This window comes from Pagrus major, chromosome 7 (genome assembly GCF_040436345.1).
Source record: "Pagrus major chromosome 7, Pma_NU_1.0".
Taxonomy (NCBI): domain Eukaryota; kingdom Metazoa; phylum Chordata; class Actinopteri; order Spariformes; family Sparidae; genus Pagrus; species Pagrus major.
The window spans coordinates 21,739,545-21,757,607 of NC_133221.1; the positions used below are offsets into that span (position 1 = coordinate 21,739,545).

Genomic DNA, 18,063 nt, shown 5'->3' on the forward strand with positions numbered 1-18,063 from the left:
ATTATTGTTCAGTACGTCTGAAGTCTGTGGTTGGGGGGGGCAGTGTAGGCGAAGAACAAGAAAAGACATGAACAAACAAGTGACTCACAAGTTGTGACATGAGTGCAGCCATTTTCTGATGTTTAAAAGACAAAGTGTCTCAGCTCCACTCAGGTTAACTATTTATATGTCTTTGCAAAGACAAATCAATCCACTCAACGTAGATGTCATCTCAGTGAAACACTGACACTTCAGCCCTCAAACAGCCTTCAATGATTTGGTTATGTAAAGTTTTACACCAGGCATTGTTATAGAATTTATTAATATTTAAACTATGCACAACCTTGCATTTCATTTCAAAAATGCAAAAGAAAAGTATTTCAGATTTATAATTGTGTTTCTGCATATCGGACCTCAAAAGTGTTGATAAAACAGAAACTGTAAACAGTAAATTAGGTGACAAATGAGGTGTAAGATGGAATTTGATGGGAAGGCACATTAGTATGTAAAATAAGAAAAAGTAAAATTCCAACAATCACTTACAACCATCAATCATAATTGCTTAATTAAATGCTAATTGTCTTATTTCTATTAATGTTTTCATTGCATACATTAATTGCAAATGCAATTACTTTTGAAATTGTGTTTTAAATATGTCAGTTAATAAATCAATTAATTGACAACTTCTGTAAGCATAGTGCGATGCTTCACATTAACCCCTTAGTCACACCGTGAACAGCTCCATGATCATTTGTTTGCTTGTTCGGTTCAGATGCACAGTATCTTCCTGAATCAATAAACTTGAATTTGTTCTGCTTTTACATTGCTCATGCATGAGAACAAATATTTTAAACAACGGTACATTTCACGGGATCAAGTTTATAAAAATGAATATTTTATTATTATCAATAACTATACCTAATCATTTCTAGAAAATACATTTAATCAACAGGATCCTTGTAGTTTTACATAAAATGTCACTGTTGAGCAAGTTAACATCTGGGATCTTCATGAAGACATGTTAAGTGTTAAGTTCATTCTGAAACTGTGCTTTATTTTTCTGTGTTTTAATTCAGTTCTCATGTGTTTTTTTCCTCTGATGGTTTTATCATATAATAAACCTGCCCTGCTCTACAGTGATGGAAAATCTGTGCAATTAGTTAAGTGGACTGTTTAGGCTAGACACAGCTGGACCTCCAAAAATTCATAAACAAATCATCTGAACATCCTCCACATGAGCCATGTACAGGCACAGACCTCCGTCTGTTTTATGTCCTGGGTGTTAACTTCTCATCTCGCTGTAATAAATGTTAATTTGTCTTTGTGTATGCTGCTGTGCGGTCCTCTAGTTTCACACAGGTTGGCATATGGATTAATTCTCATACTCCTCACTGTTTATGACTCAGTATTGATGTATTGCTGTTTTGTTTTATGTTTGTACTCCACACACTGACGTTGTCAAGAGTAAGTAAAACCTGAAAATCTGAAAATCTAATGTACCACCTTGTGATATTTTCCCATCGACAGGTGTCAACATGATATCTCTTTCTCAGGAGTTATCTGAATAATTACCTGAAGTGTAATAATTATACTATATAAACAAATCTGCCTTTGCCTTTTAGTGATTTCCTATTTTTTCCAGAATGCCTTCCACAAGTTTACCTGGTCTCCTTGCATCCAGCTGGCTCATGAGGAAGTAGCAATTACCATGTTTTTGGGGCTTTTTGCCCTGTGTTTAGCTTTCCAAGCTTGTCCTGCTATTTTAGCTGGTAACTGCAAAGCCCCCCCAAAAAAAACCACATAATCTCAACTTTGACATCTATGGTCTCATGGTGGAAGATGGAACTACTCTCCTGTGAGGACATTATGCCTGAGAGGCTCAGGCGAGGACACAATAATTAACTGCAGGGGAACATGGATGACCAGGGGTAAAATATGTAGTGAAAGTTGAATGCATATAATTTACGTGTTGAACAGTGACAGTATGGATAGTATGGATCCTTTAAAAAGTTTGACTTCAACCTCTACAGTATCTGTGCTGGAAATACTCGTGTCATATTATCCACATTTAGCTGATTACAGATCCGTGAAATAGATCTACAGTAGAGGTGCATCCTGGATGATTTCTTCTTTTTTTTTTAGTTTTTGTTTTTAATCCTTAACTATAATTTTCCTAAGCACACCTCTTGAGCTTTTTGTCTGACCACCTAAAGCAAAATGGGAAATCTACTGGTGACATAACACCAAAGTCACAGTGGAAGCCAGGGGAAATCATGTCAGCACCACCTAAACTCAGAAGACAGACGGAGGCAGCAACTGGAGCAGCTCAAAGCAGCTGAAAGAGGTGGACATGGATCTGAACCAATCTGTACTGTTTTTTCAGGTCTTGAACCTCCAAGAAAGGTGTATTTAAGATGTCCCTCTTAGCTACTACCTTTTTTAAAAAAATGCTTTTAATTTGAGTGAATTCTCCTGTGAAAAATACATGTACAGTGAATGCAGCAGACTTATAGCTGACCTGGCACAGTTACAGCTGAGCTGTAAAAATGTTGTTACCACTTCATAATTCAACAATGGGGACAGATGTAGCTGGTCCATTGTTAACATCATATCCTGCAGTAATCATAACATCTGATGTTAGCACTGGGTGTCTGTATCACATCATCTCAAGCACATGAACAGATAGAACAGACACTGAGCCGAGAAAAACTGTAACTCATAAATGTAATACACTGCTTTTACAGCACTTTGAGGAGACTGCTTTCAGTCACTCTTGAAATATTTCGATTCCATAAAAATACTAATGAGCAAAACTCAAATCTCCAAACTGTAGCAACAATTTTCATTAGTAATCAACTACCAGTGTTTTGGGTCAAAATGCAGTTCATCCTTGTACATTTTTTCTCATTAGCAGTACTTAGGCATTCAGACATTCAGTCAGATATATCATTATGGATTTGATTTACAAGTCTCTACAAGACGCTGCAGTTCCAGACTAGATAACAAAGTTTCTAAAAGGGATATGATCGCACTGAGGTCCGAGTTTGAATGGCACAACAGTTAGCTTCTGGGCAAAGGTACGTTTCTCGCATGTGGCAGTCCGGACATATTTAACAATAGTAACATTATGTTGTCCACTACATTCTCAACCCCAGTTAGAGTTAACTTCTATAGCGTCCAGTATGTCCGTTTTTTCTCATCAGTACTGTTTGACGCTTGGTGGGGAGGCTGACCGCACACACAGCTCAGCTGGCAAAACTCCGCACAGTTTATTTACAGAAAGCATTACGATCAGCATCACATTTCTAGGCATTTAACTTGCCCCCCAAAAAAAGTTAACTTGCTCCTGGGCAAGCATTAATGTCAAGCCCTGAGTATTTAATAACAGCTACTTCAAAAGTGTTTCAACCTCACGACTGTCGTGTGCAAAAATATTATCAAGAGTTTCACCGTTATTGGCCAGTTTACAGGGAAGACGCATGGAGAAAACACAATGAGAGATAGGGGGATGAAGCACAACATATAGTACATTAACAAGGTCAGCAATATTTAAATATCTATTACACCACATATCAGCAAAGAAACAAGTACAGTATGTCTAACACTCCTCTTGCTTTGATCCAGTTGGTCTGTGGGTGTGTATTTGTCGGAGTACATGTTTGTTCCTTCTTGGATTTGTGTACTTTTTCTTTGTCCTTACAAGCACTGCTGATTTGTCCAAACTGCACTTCCAGTAAAACCTTTAACCCAGTGTTCACCTTTTCAGAATGGGAGAGCAGTGTCAAAGGTATCACCGTTGTGAATGGACACTTCTCCCCATTAAGACGGCAAAGGCTAAGTGGATAATGGTGTTGGTGATCCTTGAATGAACTTTCAAAAAAGAGGTTCAGAATCTGTCCACAATGAAAAAGTCAGACTGAGATGGGTTGTGGCAAACGCAGTATCAATGATTTTATCACTTTAAGAGCGAGGTAACAGCTCAGAAGACGAAGCTTGGTAATGGAAAATAGTTCAATCATAACAATGAAGTGTTTTTCCAGACGTAGCAGCAGCCCCACAAAACACAACTGGTCATGATTAGCAACAGTGTGACGACTGTAAACGCTGGCTCACCCAATTTAAAACGACGCTGCCTGAAGCTCAATTTATAGACTAGTGAGTTTTTTCCACATTATCATGTAATTGGGTTTTTAGAGAGAGCAGTTCATTATTGGGGGCAAAAGTACAAGAGAAGCAAAGTCATGACGGGTGATGACGCAGCTCCTGAACACTGCAGTACATGTTCCATAGAGATACTGTATACACATATATCCTTCAACCTGTGGATATCTGTATTAATCAGTGACTTAAAGCTCTGAGTGTATTTATAACATCATCCTCACCTTTCATGATCTTGCGATGGAAGTTGATGGCATCCACAGAGGCAGTGACAATGTTGGTGTTGCAGTGCCGAGCTGCCACAATGCCGGCGACCTCATCCATCAGCTTCATGGTCACACCTGTTCCAGACACACACACACGCAGTTTGACTTTTGTAAGATATACAGAGAAACCATACCAGATATTTCTACTAGTGTTGCTCATCTTAAGAGCAGCTGGCATTACTGTGACTGCTTTTGAAAACATCACCTTCACACAAAGTCTTTCCTGTTCGTCAACAACATGTCACATAATAAACTGCAGTGTTTTGTTTATAGACTTCTTAGTTCATAGTTATCAGTTATTAAATTATTATTGTTATAAAGTCTGATCATACAGTACAGGTCCATGACTATTGAGCGTACATTATCTGGTGGAGATGCCTAATGCAACACATACATTGTTTCGTTCCTGATACATAATCAATTAAATAAAATAAGGCAATTTAAAAACTCCAGAAGAAGTCAGTAAGTTGCCCTTGAGATGAGGTTGTGTTGTCAACTGTTGTTTCAAAGGACCTTAAGCTAAAATTGTGCAAAACCTCTTATAATGAAGCAGGAACTGCACACCTGTCATCTCCAGTGAAACTTCACATTTCTCTTTGAATCAAAACAAGCCTTTCCGGGTACATGAAGTCATTATGTTGGCGGGTTTCTCTGTCGTGTTTCAGACACTTTTTCACTGAGATGAGATTGTCTGAAGTTAAAGTTAATGGGTTTCCTAATGCAATTAGAAAACTATTCACCTGGTGCTAAATTATCAATGAGTCTCCTTGCCATTTCCTTAACTTTAGCTTCTCATTCAGACTCATTAGTGTATCAGCTGACAGCGAGAAGCATTTCAACAGACTTTCAACTAACTCACTTTCAGCTGACAGCATATAGCAAACACTAGGCTGTCCTCACCACAACATCAACAGCATTAGTCATTTGTTTTAATGTGTAAAATGACCTCATTAACGTTTTCCTTAGAAGTGACCTCTCGCAGTCATGTGATTAATGACTGTCCTCTGCAGCAAAGACTGAGGAGGTGTAAGTTGCTACATTTGCCCCATAAAGTCCAAGGAGGCAGTTCATTTTTTTGTGCATACAAAGTATGTGACTTTTGAACAGGAGACATTATGTTCTTTGACGATTAATCGATAAGTTGCTTGGTTCTGTAAAATGTAAAAATGTCAGTGTTAGGCCAAAGATGACATCATCAAATGTCTTGTTTTGTCCACAACCCAGTTTACTGTCATAGAGGAAATAAACCAGAAAATATTCACAAATATTCGCTCATAATTTAATGATCGATTCATCGTTGCAGCTCTACTTCCTGATAGACTGTTAGCGCTAGTTGCTTGTGTTTGTTGGGTGTGACCAATATGTTAAGCCTTATTCTTGACAAAGAAAGGATGGTTCAAGGTATATTGAACACAAACATATAGATGGACAGTAGAATCATTATGCTGCAGGAGAAGTCTGAAAACGATCCTCAACAGATGAGATCTGGAGCACAGTGCCTTTATCTGAAGAAGACATGCTAATTTGTTATTAAAAGCTTTATTTATGACTGTGTGCTCTAGATATTATGGTTGTTATTGTGGTTAATAATTTGTACTCTGCCATGAAAACTTGATAATATGAATCTGTTGTCAGTGAAATGAAGCCATTCGGTTTGAGATTTTAAACTACAAACACTAAACCGCCACCTTTCAACCCTACAGGAGGTGAGTATTTGATAATAAAAAGATACATTTTGGGTGAAGCAACACTTTTAAGATGTGTGAGCACATCAAAAATTCCATCATCACAAGGTTTACGTCGCACTTTGCCAACACTTTCAACAGGAAATCATCTTCACAGATTACAGTCAGGATTGAAGCCCATTATTTATAAAGCAGGCGAGCTCACAGAGTCGACGCAGAGGAATTCACAAATCCACACCAGCATTTGTCTGCGTGTGCCACACACACAGCCTTTACAGCTTTCCTCATGTGTGACGGAAACAGTTGTTTTTGGGTTTCTCGCAGAAAGTGGGACATCTTGTATGGAGTGGGTGGGTTTAAGATGAGAGAAGCGAGGACGAGGGTGGCATCTGTGTCTCACGTAGGAGAAACGGTTAGGTAGTATGCTCATTTAAAGATATTCAAACCTTCACTAGACACTCCAGTTGCACCAATCACTCCCTCTGAGCTGCTTTTTGTATCTCTCCTGCAACAGAAAATCAATAAGTCTGCTCGCTGATGGCTGGTTTGGCTCCCAAAGGCTCCTACCATCTGCACTGTGTGGCTCTATTTATGACAGCCAAATGTGTGGGAGTACAAACAGAATGTGCTGCTTGCCCCCGAATGCAGCATTCACTGTAAAAGTGGGCCCGCTGAGTTGATTAAATATTAAACATGCCATTACTCTGACATCATTTATCCCAAATGGCCAGTGCATCACTTGCATTTCATTTGGCTGATTATACTGATACGTGCACAGGTTCGGTTTGGAAAGTAAACTTATTTTTCTGTCAAAGCTGAATCTTTCTCAGAGGTAAAAGAAGACTCACTTAAATTTCCAACAGGATGTATCAAAATAGAAAATAACTTGATGGTGGAGAAATTGAATCAAGCTCTGGCTTTGATGTGTGATTATTTGGTTAAACTCAGGCCAGGTAGTGTGAAAGTGACAGATCTTTTTCTCCATCACATGAAAGGCTCCATCACCTTTAACTCAAACCAAAACCCTGTTGATAGGAGAAGTACATCTATCAAAAAACGCTCTTTGATTAAGGCTGATGATGTGACCAATGTTCAAAAAGGCGACAACAGCATGTCAGGCTTAAAGTGTGTGTGGGCAAGGAAATATATCACTTCCTTCCTTAAGCCTGTTGTGAGACATTTTCCAAGACCCATCTTGTTTATCTTTTCCCATCTCCGCTGTGTTGTGAAAATTGATGGGATCTCACCTAAGATTGAAAATTTCCCCTGGGTACAAGACACAGCAGGCTTCTGCTAGTCAAAGCCTGGAGTGGTCATGTCTGAGCATGCAAGAGTTAATGGAAATGGATCATGACCTGGCAGGATGATGAAATTGGACATAAATGTTGAATTATGCTAAACTGAGTGTATGACATACTACCTTGATTTGTTAAAGTGGCCCCCGCTTAAATTTTCTCACTACTCACTGCTGATGATTTACAACTCATCTTTAAATCACTTTAAGAGCATTGCGATAAGGTAAGTAACACTGACAGCAGCTATAATCAATATTTTTATATCAACAAAGGATCACGTGACTATTTGTGCATGTAAGGGGTTGCTCATAGTGATGAACCCACAGAGAATTATCAACCAGCTCCGCAGTTCTGCTGAACTCTAGGGACCTTTATAACAACTTCTAGCTAATTGTTTTGGTTTTCGGGTCTGTAATTATGCTGTTTTGGTTCTATCTCACTGCTATCATCAGCACTGTTTTAAGCAGAAGCATGCAGCTTCAGAGAAAAATCTCTCAAACCCAACACCTGTTCAGCACCAAACAACAGGAAGAAAAAGTTAGCTGGTGAAGACAGTGCACCATTTAGTGTTTCAGAGCCACATATTTCTCTCAAGAGATGGTGGAGACCAAAACAGAGCTAGAAGAGAGTTAATATTGGACTTAGATTTGCCTGATGGACAGAAAATACGACTCCACATTAATGCTAATGTTGCTCCATAACTGTTGTGTATGTAATAAGCAATATAAAGCATAAAAAACTGTTCTTCACATCAACTTTTTGTACATTTTGTGTTTTAAAAAAATCAGTTATTGTATGTTTAAAGAGGGAGAAAGTACATTTTAAGACCATCAATTTAGTCTAGAGCATCAACATTAATATGTTGTAGGGTTATAGGTTATCTATTTCTTTAACTTTAAAAGTAAATGTCAACTGACAGACAGTCAGACGGCCTTGCACTCCGTAATATTGAAGCCTGGTTTCCTATTGCTGCTACTGAATCGCACTGTCTCCTTCTCAAGGACTAACATGGTCCAGTACCTTCCCTGAGAAGCCTCAAACTGTGGGAAACTGCGCCCCCAAGGACCCACAAACCATGAACATTTTTCCACGTCACGAACATCTCTTGGCCTTAAGCAACGTTTGCTGTAATATCCATATTATAAGCATTCTGAAAAGACTGCTGGATTGGCTTAATCAGATACAGTATAGTACAATAAAGTCGTATTTACAATACAGGAATGATTGCAAATGAAATCTATGGTTAGCATTCAATAACATGATCTAACTGAGCCAGATAAGCTGCAATTTTTTACATTCTACATTTTTTTCTTTTTCTTGTAATTGAATGAGGACTCTTATCAGAATTAAATGATCTATAGATAATTCCGGGGTAAATAAAGAATGGAGAGAAAGCCACACTCAGCATGCTGCTGTATGAAGTAAATGGCTAGACTGGAACAGTCAGGAATATCATTTAATGACATGACATGAACTCTGTAACTTGTACAGAGCACTTTGTTATTTGTGGACCTTGTATTTCTGAGGGATTTTGAGACTCAGTGGAGCAGTGAGAGTGGGTTCCCGTGGTCTGGTCCTCTTGCTCCCCAGTGTTAGCAGCTCTTCAGATGCCTTGAAAAAATTAGGCTGGTGTGTGTGTGTGGGGTGTGTGTGTGTGTGTCTCGGGGGGGGGGGGGGGGGGTAATTACCCAACTTTCCTCATGTTCTTTACTTTACCACACTCCCTGAGAGACTTTGCACAGCCTAAGAATAGCTATCAGTAGTATGTGGTAGTAGATGTTTGAAAACACTGTTGTCTTGCTTGAATTAGTTCTGATAGCAGTGCTGGGAGGCAATTATGAACGCTAACTGATAAAATTCTTCATTATTTAAATTGTTGGAATTTTTGTTGCTTATTTTTCCTCACCACACACTTGTCACATTGTGGGAGAAAGCTCGAGCAATTCCCCAAAATGGTTCATTACCATTCCTCAGCAGCAGCAGCACAACGGCCGTAGATGTGAATGCGAATGTCTCTTCGTTTCAGAGAGGAAGAGCAACATTTCATTAAGCTGTTGAGGGGAAAAGAAGGACAAATGTGGATGTGATCCACATCCTCCTGTTGAGTTTTTAAGTGCAATATTCACCTTTATTAAAACCTTATGATAATCTTCAGGCAGCTCTACTTTCTGTTGCCTTAACTTTAAACTCCCCTAATCAATATTTCATAGATTAATAATGAATCAAGTCTACATGTAACGTAAAAGGGTTCACTCACAGTTACAATCTCACAGAGAATTGTCACCCAACTCTGCAGCATTTCAAACCCTCTTAGCTCAATGTTTTCATTTTGCACATATTACAGTGGGGTTCAGTCTCAATGTTCCTATCATTCCTAAAAGCAGGAAGCCATTTTCAGCAAAAGTTCTCTGAAACGTTTCATGCACTATATTGCATCTAGTGGACACATAGCATTTTATCTTACTAGACCTCCAAAGGGAGCACTGGCTCGTCTTCATTCCACAAACGAATTATAAGATTGTGTTGGCTATTTAGTTGTTCTGGTGCACTAGAATAAAAATGTCGAGTCAAATCAAGTGGACAACTGCACTGTCCTTGAGTACCAAAGATGCTTGTCTTTATTAATCACTACCATCATACAACTGTTAATGCAACTCCTGCAAAAAGAAAAACCTTCTCCTTGTACAGTCGATGTAAAAGGTTGAAGTGAGGCTCAATGTGAGACTGCAAATGAGGACAAGCGAGGCCAAGACAGCCCTGGGCCTGGCATTACACATTCACAGGGTGACATGGCACACTATGACTCTCCCTTTGCCGTAGGGTGGGAACTCAAAAGGCAGGGGGAGATGGGGGTTGGAGTTGGTGTGTATGAAGAGGAAAGACAGCTCACTCCAAATGGGGAAAAAAGGGCAATTAGTAACCAAGTCCCTAGTGCAGCCCAGTTGGCCACGGGGCAGAATACCTCTGTGATTAGATTCCTTCTGACGATTTCCCCAAATCTCTGCGGACAATGCCTTCAATCGGCAACAGGCATGAAGGGAGTCTCCCGGGCAGCTCTTGTCGCCCATCAACTCTGTCTCCTAACTTCAAGCCCTTTTGATTAGAACCAGCTCAGACACAGCACACTGTGCAAAGCACCCTCTGATGTAAGGAGGAGAGAGTGTGAGACCAACAGATATCGACAGCAAAGCACGCATGACCTCTGCCTCTCATCACTTCCTGATCTTACCCCTTCCATCTTTGGTCTCTATTTCTTCCCTGTTCTTGCCCTCCGCCCACCTTTATCCACCGCTGACAATTCCCTATCTTTTTCTGTCCTTCTCATCCTCTCCCCAACAAGAGCTTTAATCATGGACAGTATCAAACGGCTCAAACTGCCTCCTAATGAGCTGTTACTATAGAAACAGCTCCTGTTAACATTACTGCCACGCAGCCATCCACCCACATCCTCCTAGAAGGTCCTATAAGCTGCATATTTGTATATATTTTACCATTACAGCTGTGGTGTGCTTTACTAGACTCTTTAACAAATTAGTGTGTGGCCTTAAGTTCTGCAAATTGCAAGCAAGCACCGTTGTGGTTAAACTGATAAAGTGTAACCTTCATGCACCCCACAGGCCCGGGAAAATCACTGAGATACGACTCCTGTAATGGAAAATCTGTCAGATAAAGGGCTTTCAGATGAAATGCACCTCTGGCTGTGATGGTAAAGGTCATGGACTCCTGCCGATTTCTCGTCTAAATGTAGAACTTGTTCTTTGAAATAGTAATTTTCATGGTTGATTTCTGTTCTGTTCTGAACTGGGTGATGTTCATTACACAGCTGAAATGTCTGCTCCATATTATGTTTGGATAATATCAGCTTGTTACCTAGATAAAATTGGTAGAAGGTAAAGGCCTTGTCACCTTTTTAAAAATCTTCTCGTTAAAAGTGCCCTCTGAGCTTCTTTACCAGGGTGGAGATATGTGACCACCATGACAGGATCTCTACTTCACCTCCACTGGTGTAGACATGGGTATTTCTTTGCCTCCTCATTTTAAAACCAACAATCAGCTTCTTGGTTTGGTTGATGTTGAGCATTAGATTGTTCTCTGTGCACTACTGTGCAAGACTGTTGATTTCCTCCCGATAATTAACTCTCATTGTTGTTTGAAAAACAGCATGGAGCTGAGCACACAGCCCTGGGGGGCTCCAGTGTTGAGTTTCATTGGGCAGATTGCATTGAATTCTGAGCTGAATTCAACAAACAGCATTAGACACCACTGATGTCACTAAGACTAGACACTGCAGACTTTTCGGGTAGAGGGTGATGATGGCTGTTTGAGGCAAGAGGGAACAATCTCCTATGAGAATAATTTCTTAAAAATGTCAATAACAACATAAGCTAGCTGATTGGCACATGTTTTAAGTACAGGGCCAGGGATGTTGTCAGGCCCAGCGGCTTTACTCATATTCATTCTGCTCTGGATACTGACTTTGGCCGGTCCACTGGAGGCAGAGTAGACATTACAGCTGAGTCTTTGTTGAGGAGATCAAAGTGAGCATAAAATGTGTTTAGCTCAACCGGCATAGTGGCCTCTGGATCACTTGCCACATGTCTTTAGCGTTGTTGGTGTTGTGGTCCCTCTCTAGTCTCTGCTGACTTGTCAGCTTTTTCTTCTTTATACCAGCTTTCATTCAGGCTCTGGTGGTGTTACAGTATATGTCTCCTTGTCACCTGACCAAGAGGCAGTTTTTTGGCTCTGGATGGAGACCTCAACCCTCCATTCATCCAGGCTTGGGGAAAGATACAAGTTGCCTGTGATCGGTGGAAGTTGTTGAGGCTGTACACAGCCTGATGGAAAGAGCTTTAGCAATCTTCCAAGGCTGTAAAAATCACCTCCTCTGCATGTTTCATGAGTTAAAAAATTTAATGAATAAGTTGATAGCCCATTATACAGTTCTTTCAGCCCTTAATCATTCAGTCAGAGTGACTGGTTTCCCATTTACAAACAATAGAAGATGTGTGTGAACCAATTGCTGATGGTCATTTTTTGCATTTACAAAAAATGCAACTTCCTGGAAAACTGACTGTAAATGAAGGGAAACACACACTGCCTCACATTGACAGACAAGACTAGACAAACTAACAGTGTGTTGTTGTCACTCAACTTATATATTGTACAGTATGTCTGTTTCTCCATGTCTAGGTTGAATACTGCACACACACACACACACACACACACACACACACAAACGCTCAGGCTTTGTTACACAGTTCTTTGAGTTGTTGTGTTGAATCAATTTGGTGCAGGTCATTAAAGTTGGTGCCTTTACTCTTTTACATCGATTCTGCGTCAGCGTTTAGCACAAATAAACAAACTCTTCACTCAAGTAATGACTGCTCTGAGCATGGTGAGGTTGCTCTGTGCTCTGTTGTGTTTGTGTTTCCACATTTCCTCAGTGATTTCACTTGCACATAATAGAAACAGCTTTACCACCCTGCAGATTGGACTCTCATCAGGAAGCAGGAAAATTTTAATTTAATGTTATTTTCTAACATTTATGCAGATAGATATAGATTCATTTCTATATATAGTCTAGACAAAACCTGGTATTAAAACCAGTTTTAATGATTGTGATGGCTATTGTTTCCCTTGTCTGTCATCCCAGTGGAAGCAAGGGAGTTGGTACGTTTCAAGCTCTGAGGTCATCCAGGCCTGTATGACATATGCCAAAACAATATACAGAGTATACTAGACTTGCACTACCATGTACCGAGTATTACCAGGTAGTACTATTAGAGTATGGGTCCTAATTTTACTTGTAGTTCAGTTTCTAGTTAATACCTTAATTGCTCATATTTTTAATGATTTACTTCCTCTTACCCTCTTTGAGGTAAATATTTGTTTTGTGATTCCTTGGAATTACTGAAGTTCTCCATCAATTGATATTCAATCGACCAGGGTAGGAAGACATTTAATCTACAAGGAGCCTGGTTTTCGCCTGGAAGTCCTGACATTCAAAGATTCTTCTCCTGAGTCTGTGGAAGGCTCCACCACTGCAGCAGAATCAGTATTTTATTTCTGAATCAATGTTAGTTTTGGAGGAGAGAAGGCTAAAGGTAGAGGTAGTTGAAGCAATCCACACACACAAACACACGCTCTTCACAAAGGTCGATCACGCAAGCTCCAGTGGACATATCCCTGTCTCTCTGAATTCCTCTGTCTCAGGCAGTGACATGTTTATATACCCACTGAGCATAGATCAGAGCAGAAGACAGATAATATAGAGCCACAGTGATGGATGTGTTCCTGCGCTCAGGCAATCTCTGGCTGAACTCTATCAGACACACAAGACATCCTGCACTAAATTTATGCATGTCCTGACCCTCTCTCCCGCTAACTTGCGTGCACGCGCGCACACACACACACACACACACACACACACACACACACACACACACACACACACACACACATACAGTAGATACATGCAAGGATTTCACTTTACACACACATTCACAACCACTGTCCAGTGATTATTTCGATGAAAAAATTTATCAAATCTTCAACAGATACAAACATCTAACGACGTGTCTCTATTGATGATTTATTTTTGTCATTTTTGCCATATTTGTTTTAATCAGACTACAGTTGTGTCCACCTGTGGCAATCAACCGCTGTTTCCATGGAAACAGGTGGTACGCTTCCTCAGAACATGGAGGAAGGAGGAGAGCAAGCAGGGAGTGAAGGAAGAGAGAGCTTGAGATAATGAGGAGAACTGGGCAGACTGAAAGGTAAAGAACAAGCAACAAAGATAGGGAAGAATGATAAGTTAAAAGTAATCGAGTCATAGCTCCTGATCCTCTGATCTATTCCAGCATTTAGAAAATTTCCAGGCTTCTGTTCCGTATGTTGGAGACTTTCATGACATACCCAGATGTCTGTTATTTGAGGGGCGTACAGTCGCAGGCCTTGACCCTCCAACATCTGGCGCCGGAAACATTTATCGGAAATGTTTCCAACACAGTGTGCAGGATAATTGTCTTTACTGCCAAGCAGCACATGCATGTTTAATGAACTGATCAATGTTGGCTCCACAAATGTGATCCATTAAACCTGGTGGTATGTCATCGTGCATATACTTTTGACTGACCAGTTTATGAGGTAAGTATATGGGGATTAAAGGAATTGATTGTGCTGCTCAAGCCATTGAAAAATGACATTTAATAACAGCAGCTGATCATGAATCCGACAGATATCTTAGAACCTTGGCAAAGTTTCTCCATGGCTTAACACCACGAGAGGTAAGTGAGAAAATATGTTGAAATAAATCCTTGAAAAACGGCTCTGTGATGCTCACAGAACAGCATGTGATCTTGTATCACTGCCACATCATTCCTGACCAAATAGATGGTATTACATTGATAATGAACTGTATTAGCCCGCATTAGCGTCAGTGACATAATTGTCAAATCCCTGGCTGGATGGATGTGGTGTCACATTCTCTGTCTGCTATTACCATCTGCTGTCAGTCAGTCAGGACACGTCAATGGAATATTAATAAGATCTAAAGAGATGATGTTCTACAGAGAAAATAAGGGAGAATTGTTTGCAAGGTGCATAATGTATGCATCCACAGGGTCCGTTCACAATATGAACACGAATGCATGTGTGTTCTTGAATGTTCATGTGTTTGTGCATGTGCTGCATGCCTCCTTAGGCTCCGGCTAAGTAGGCCATTTTTCCACACCACAAAAGAAGGAGACATACAGTAAGTGAATAGTCTGTCATTGTCATGCAGAAGTCAGTTTGGTTTTCTACAACAAAAGTATAGAGAGAAGAGGGGAGTGAGAGAGAGACAGAGAGAGAGAGTAAGACACAGTGAGAGAGAACGAGCACCCTGGCTGCCTGACCTGACTCGGTTATGTAAACAAAATAAGTGTAGTGAAAGCAGCCGCAGCGAACAACAGGGAACATTGCCTAATGAGCAATGGCATGTAAAGAGAGAGAGCGAGCAGCAGCGGTGAGTGTGTGTGTGTATTCTAAATGACCCGCATGCTTGTTCCACATTTGATTTTTAATTGGACAGAATTCTCAGGGAGCTCGCCAAATTAAAAAGGCAACCACGACACGTGCAACACTTATTTGTCCCGCCCTGCTCCCTCCTCCTCCTCCCTGCCATCCTGGCGTCCTGTCCTGACTCTTTCTCATTGCCTCTATTCCTCAGTCAACATCTCTCTTCTGTTTCTCTTCCTCACTATCTGGTGTCTCTCTGATGGCCTCTTTACATAGCTGACCTCAATAGAAATGGCAGTATGAGGCAGGAATATCCTGCCAGAAACAATATACCTCAACTGATAAAAAAGCATCTGTTCCGTGCTGATAAAATGTCAGATTTGTTACAGATGCAGCCAGGAAGGTTTTCACTGAGGGTTTGCTTTTTATGTTGTTTGGGACATCAGATAACCAGGTCTTTGGTTACGTGTGGCTTAACCATCAAATCTGGATATACAGCCATCGAATTAATAGTTTATCTCGCTTTTAACCTTAGTTTGCTGTTTTGTGTACTTTGTCATTTTTTCCAAAGTACTTTGAAAACCTTTTTGGGAACCTGGCTCAAATCCAGCTGGGAAAACGGCCCAGGGAGAAACAATAAAAACATAACAGGGAAAAAAAGCCAACAGAAGTAATGAAGGATTCAGACGCACAGATCAGTTAAAAGGCTTTTGTGGATATGTCCTAGCAAGGTGCGTCCAAATGCCTTTTCTGAAAGCACCATCCAAATAGTAAAGAGTTTTTCTATTTAAAGATGATTAAATGTTACTCTCTGGTGTGGATATGTGTCAGTCATTTCTCTAAAATGGTGATATATTTTCTAGCTTTGACTCTTCTTGTCTTAAATCTAGTGTGACATGATCAAGTACGTCACTTTATACAGACAAAGTTTCATTCCTTTCCCAGGCCCCCTAAACACCATGTCGTTGAACACTGGCACAGGGTGTTCATTGTTTGTTTATGCATTTCACCAATAAAAACTATTTCAAAAAAAGATGATTGGATAGGCGCGGTAATAAATTCTAATGAGGTCAGAAGATGAGTCATAGAGGAACAATTGAAGCCTCTGAGTCGTCTAGCTCGTCAGCGGAGCACAGAACAGGAAACGGCATCAGCACCATAAATTTCCTGCTGCAAACACTTTCTTTTTCCCATTTATTGTTCTAGACGTCTATTTCCTGGTTCATACTTGTCATTCCGTTCTTCACCATTACAGCTCATAACAGCAAAGAGGGCTGTCAATGCAAGTAACACACAACTACAACAACAGTGCACACACACATACCAATACAGAACAATCACTCACTACAAAGTACAAAAAGCCATAAAATTCTCTCTCAAGGACATTTCATTTTGGATTACATTCAGTAGTATTTCTTCTTCTGTGCCTCGGCAGAGCTGCCACAGGACACGCTGTACCAGAGTACAGTCTGGAGGATGATGCCAAAGGCTATAAAACTGGGAAAAACCTTGTCTGCAATTTATAAGCAAACTGCTGAAGATGGAGTATCAAACTGTAAACACATATGAAAGTGTACTGTATTTGTATATGCAAGAGTGAAATGTTTGATCACTGGTTACAGATGTTTCTTTGTTCCTCGCACCTCTTTCCATGCTTTGACTACTTCTTCTTCTTCTTCCTCTCCTCTCATCCCTTCACCAAGCTCTCTGTGCCTTTTAACTCCTTTCTATATGTTCCCTGCTGCAGGGGTCTCTGTTTTCTCCGCTCACCTACAGGATTTTCATACTGTACCGAGGCTGTGGATGGTCACGACTGTCGCTGCCTTGAATACCAAACAGCCTGATGCTGCTCATGAGGTCTTTTTGTTTCACATGTGTGAGAATGACAAACAAATCAGACAGATAGTGGAGACTGGAAACACTGGGCTCGGATGCTTGTCAGCATGCTCTATCGATCACAGCGTGGTTGTACATTTGAACTTTGAATTAAACTACATAAAGCAGTAAAACTTGCATTAAGCTGAATACTGTAAGAGTACCAAATAAATTACGATCATCACTCTGTACTTAACTAAAGTCGCTGTATTGGACATTTGTTATTTGGCATATGTCCCTGTGAGTTACACATATGGGTGTGTAACACAAATATTTACATTTTCTGGAGATTAAAGCAGCATCAGCCTCTATGGTGTGTAGTGAACACACACATATATGTAGCCACTATAAGAGATGTACTGTATGTTCCTTGCACAGACAAATATATACAGTACATTTCACAATGAAAGTCTGTATCCTTTTCTCCCTGCTGACAAAGAGTACAAAGAGACTCAGTGAGTCTGAATAGAGGTCTCTACAATACAAAGATAAATGCAGACACACGCTGGTCAGATTACTCGGACAAGGAATATCATCCTCATCTGTTAGTATATAGGGTTTAATGCACTGGTCGCTGCAATTTAGAAAATATTTTTGTTAAAAAAACATCAACCTCTCTTTGATGTTTTTGAACACTTTCGTTACCGGAGAAAGGCGAGTTATTATTAACAGCCAGGAGGCAGAAAAACTCCACAACAAGCTAGATGCACCACACGTTTGCAACCTGTTGGTAAAGAAATGTCTACTTTCACATCCAGCAGGCACAGACAAAAAAACAAAACACTCATTTCAGCTGCTAGATAA

At 40.2% G+C, this 18,063-nt stretch overlaps 1 protein-coding gene across 1 annotated transcript in view; it reads right to left on the bottom strand.

Annotated features, from left to right (window-relative positions):
- The window catches only part of acot7 (acyl-CoA thioesterase 7), a 60,103-nt gene that overhangs the window by 19,420 nt on the left and 22,620 nt on the right, over positions 1-18,063 (bottom strand). The window contains exon 7 of the mRNA XM_073470726.1: positions 4,362-4,478. Within this exon, the coding sequence (XP_073326827.1) occupies positions 4,362-4,478 (117 nt within the window). The remainder of the gene's footprint in view (positions 1-4,361; positions 4,479-18,063) is intronic.